Genomic DNA, 2,489 nt, shown 5'->3' with positions numbered 1-2,489 from the left:
CTCAGTGGTTGAGCATCAACCTATGAACCAGGAGGTCACGGTTCAACTCCTGGTCAGGGCACATGTCCGGGTTGCAGGCTCGATCCCCCGTAGGGGGCGTGCAGGAGACAGCTGATCAATGATTTCATCATCGATGTTTCTATCTCTCTCTCCCTCTCTGAAATCAATAAAAATATATAAAAAGTAAAGAGCCTATAGGTTTTGCATATGGATTAGTGCAACGAGGAGTGGAAGTGACCCACAGTGTGTGAAACGGGAAGTGAAGTCCTGCCTTCAGTCGTCTTAGACTTCGTCAGCCGGTGAGGATGAGGGTAGCACTAGCGCAGCTTCAAATAGACTGTAAAATGGGATTAGCTCTGCGGTGGTGAGCTAATCACTAGGAACGTTGGCCGCATGTCCTGGAATGGCCGGCGATGCAGAATCTCGGGCTTCACCCCAGAACCCGCACTTAACAAAACTGTGAATGTTAAATCTGAGAAGCACCCCTGGGCGTGCTCCCAACATGTGCCCCACTGCTTAGAACTGTTTGTTTCTAGCCCAAGATAAGCACAGAAATGGAGTAAGCAAGTTAGAAACTTTTATAGCAACTGAGCAGACATAACTTCAGGCTGGAAACTGATCGTCTCGGCTAAGAAGTCCATCGTGATAGCAGGAGCATCTCCTTAGGGGTTTTTTCGTTTCTTCAACATTTAACAGGAGGTACTCGTAATAGATGCTCAACAAACACCGATGAATAATTGCTTAACAAAACATAACATTTCTTGGCCTATATTTGACTTTCTGACAGCAAAATGTCCTCCATCATCGCCTGGTTCAAGAGATAAGAGGAACCCCGTCTATGTAGCGCCAGCCATGAACAGCCCAGTTACACGCCCAGAAAGAACCTTGAAAGAGAAGCAGCTCTTCAGGCTGACGGGGGAGATTTTGGGTACGGAGATGGGGCGGGGCGGTGCGCAGCGCAGTGCCCAGCGAGGACGAGGACAGGGGCAGGGATAAATGGGAACAACGGGAGGGTAAGGGCATTTTAAGGCGTTCATTTCTGGGCTCCGGTAAACAGGGTGGTGGGTAAACAGGGACTCCTGAAGCCTGGAGATGTACTGTGTGCTTGCGTAAGTCACTTTCTCTGTCTGCCTACGGAATGTAAGAACAAAACTGGATCCACCTCCTTCACAGGGTGGAGGGAGGACGGATGTCTTTGAAAAATGGGTATCCTGCCGAAACCGGTTTGGCTCAGTGGATGGAGCGTCGGTCTGCGGACTGAGGGGTCCCGGGTTCGATTCCGGTCAAGGGCGTGTACGTGGGTTGCGGGCACGTCCCCAGTGGGAGATGTGCAGGAGGCAGCTGATCGATGTTTCTCTCTCATCGATGTTTCTAACTCTCTATCTCTCTCCCTTCCTCTCTGTAAAAAATCAATAAAATATATTTAAAAAAAAAAGAAAAATGGGTATCCTGTGCCAGAGCTGTTACACAGCCGGCGTGGGGAGTCCTGGTTCCCTGACCCAAGGAGGGATTGTTTCTACTCTGCCTTCCCTTCTTGTGAACACGGAGGGGGTGGGGGGAGGGGGCTTTAGGTTTAAGAACTAAAATACAAAAATTGTGTGAGGGATTTTATGTATCTTAAGTAAAATTTCTAATTAGTGGCAGAATGATTCTTGGAAGGGATATATAGATATATATTATCAGTAACAGCCAAATGTTTTTGCTTATGTTTACAATTATTAGGTTAAACCAGGTGAAGTTGTCAATTTTTGACTGCTTTTGGCCTGTGGAAGTGTATTGTAGACTTAGAAAACATGAAGAAAAAGCTGTAGAGACTGTCTGAGCTAAAGGCTCAGTGATGGTTGTGTTCTCTGCAATAGCACAAATCCTCCTCCTGGTCCTGTTGATGACCGCGGTCCACTCCACGCAGAACCCCAGCCGCTTCCACCTCCATCGGGCTCTCAGGAAGAGCTTTTCTCACGGCTTCTCAGAGATCAGCCTTCTGCAGCACTTCTACCCGTGGGCCAGGCACACCCTCCTTCCCAACCTGTACGGGGATCACAGAGGTAAGGACACAGTCCTGGGCCCAGACACCCCACCATGACGTGCTGGACACGGGAGAAAGGTCAGCTGCCTTTTCCACATGAGGGGGAAGGCGCGGCACCCCAAGGATTCCACTCCCTGGACCTCATCTGAGCAGGTTCAGGTTTATGTTTCTCCAGTCACGGGTGATCAGGCCCCTGGGGTGGATCCCCACTGGTGAGTCTCACAAGAAGCTGATAAGAGTGAAGATTTATTCACTCGTAGCAGGGGTGGGGAACCTCCTTTCTGCCCAGGGCCATTGGGATATTTACCACATTCGCAGGCCGTACAAAATTATCACCTTAAAAATTAGCCTGCTGTTTGGTTAAATATTAACTCATCCCTAATGCCTTGGCAGGGCCAAATGATTTTGAGGGCCTGATGTGGCCCGCTGGCTGGACGTTCCCCACTCTGCCTTATAGCATAAA

The 2,489-nt window shown here is 49.3% G+C and overlaps 1 protein-coding gene across 1 annotated transcript in view; it reads left to right on the top strand.

The window, feature by feature from the left end:
• The window catches only part of PKD1L3 (polycystin 1 like 3, transient receptor potential channel interacting), a 70,583-nt gene that overhangs the window by 55,579 nt on the left and 12,515 nt on the right, over window positions 1-2,489 (top strand). The window contains exons 24-25 of the mRNA XM_015558790.1: window positions 788-928; window positions 1,860-2,045. Coding sequence (XP_015414276.1) covers window positions 788-928; window positions 1,860-2,045 — 327 coding nt within the window. The remainder of the gene's footprint in view (window positions 1-787; window positions 929-1,859; window positions 2,046-2,489) is intronic.

This window comes from Myotis davidii, unplaced genomic scaffold (genome assembly GCF_000327345.1).
Source record: "Myotis davidii unplaced genomic scaffold, ASM32734v1 scaffold453, whole genome shotgun sequence".
NCBI lineage: Eukaryota > Metazoa > Chordata > Mammalia > Chiroptera > Vespertilionidae > Myotis > Myotis davidii.
Note: the sequence above shows the minus strand (reverse complement) of the source record. Positions and strands in the feature narration are given on the sequence as shown.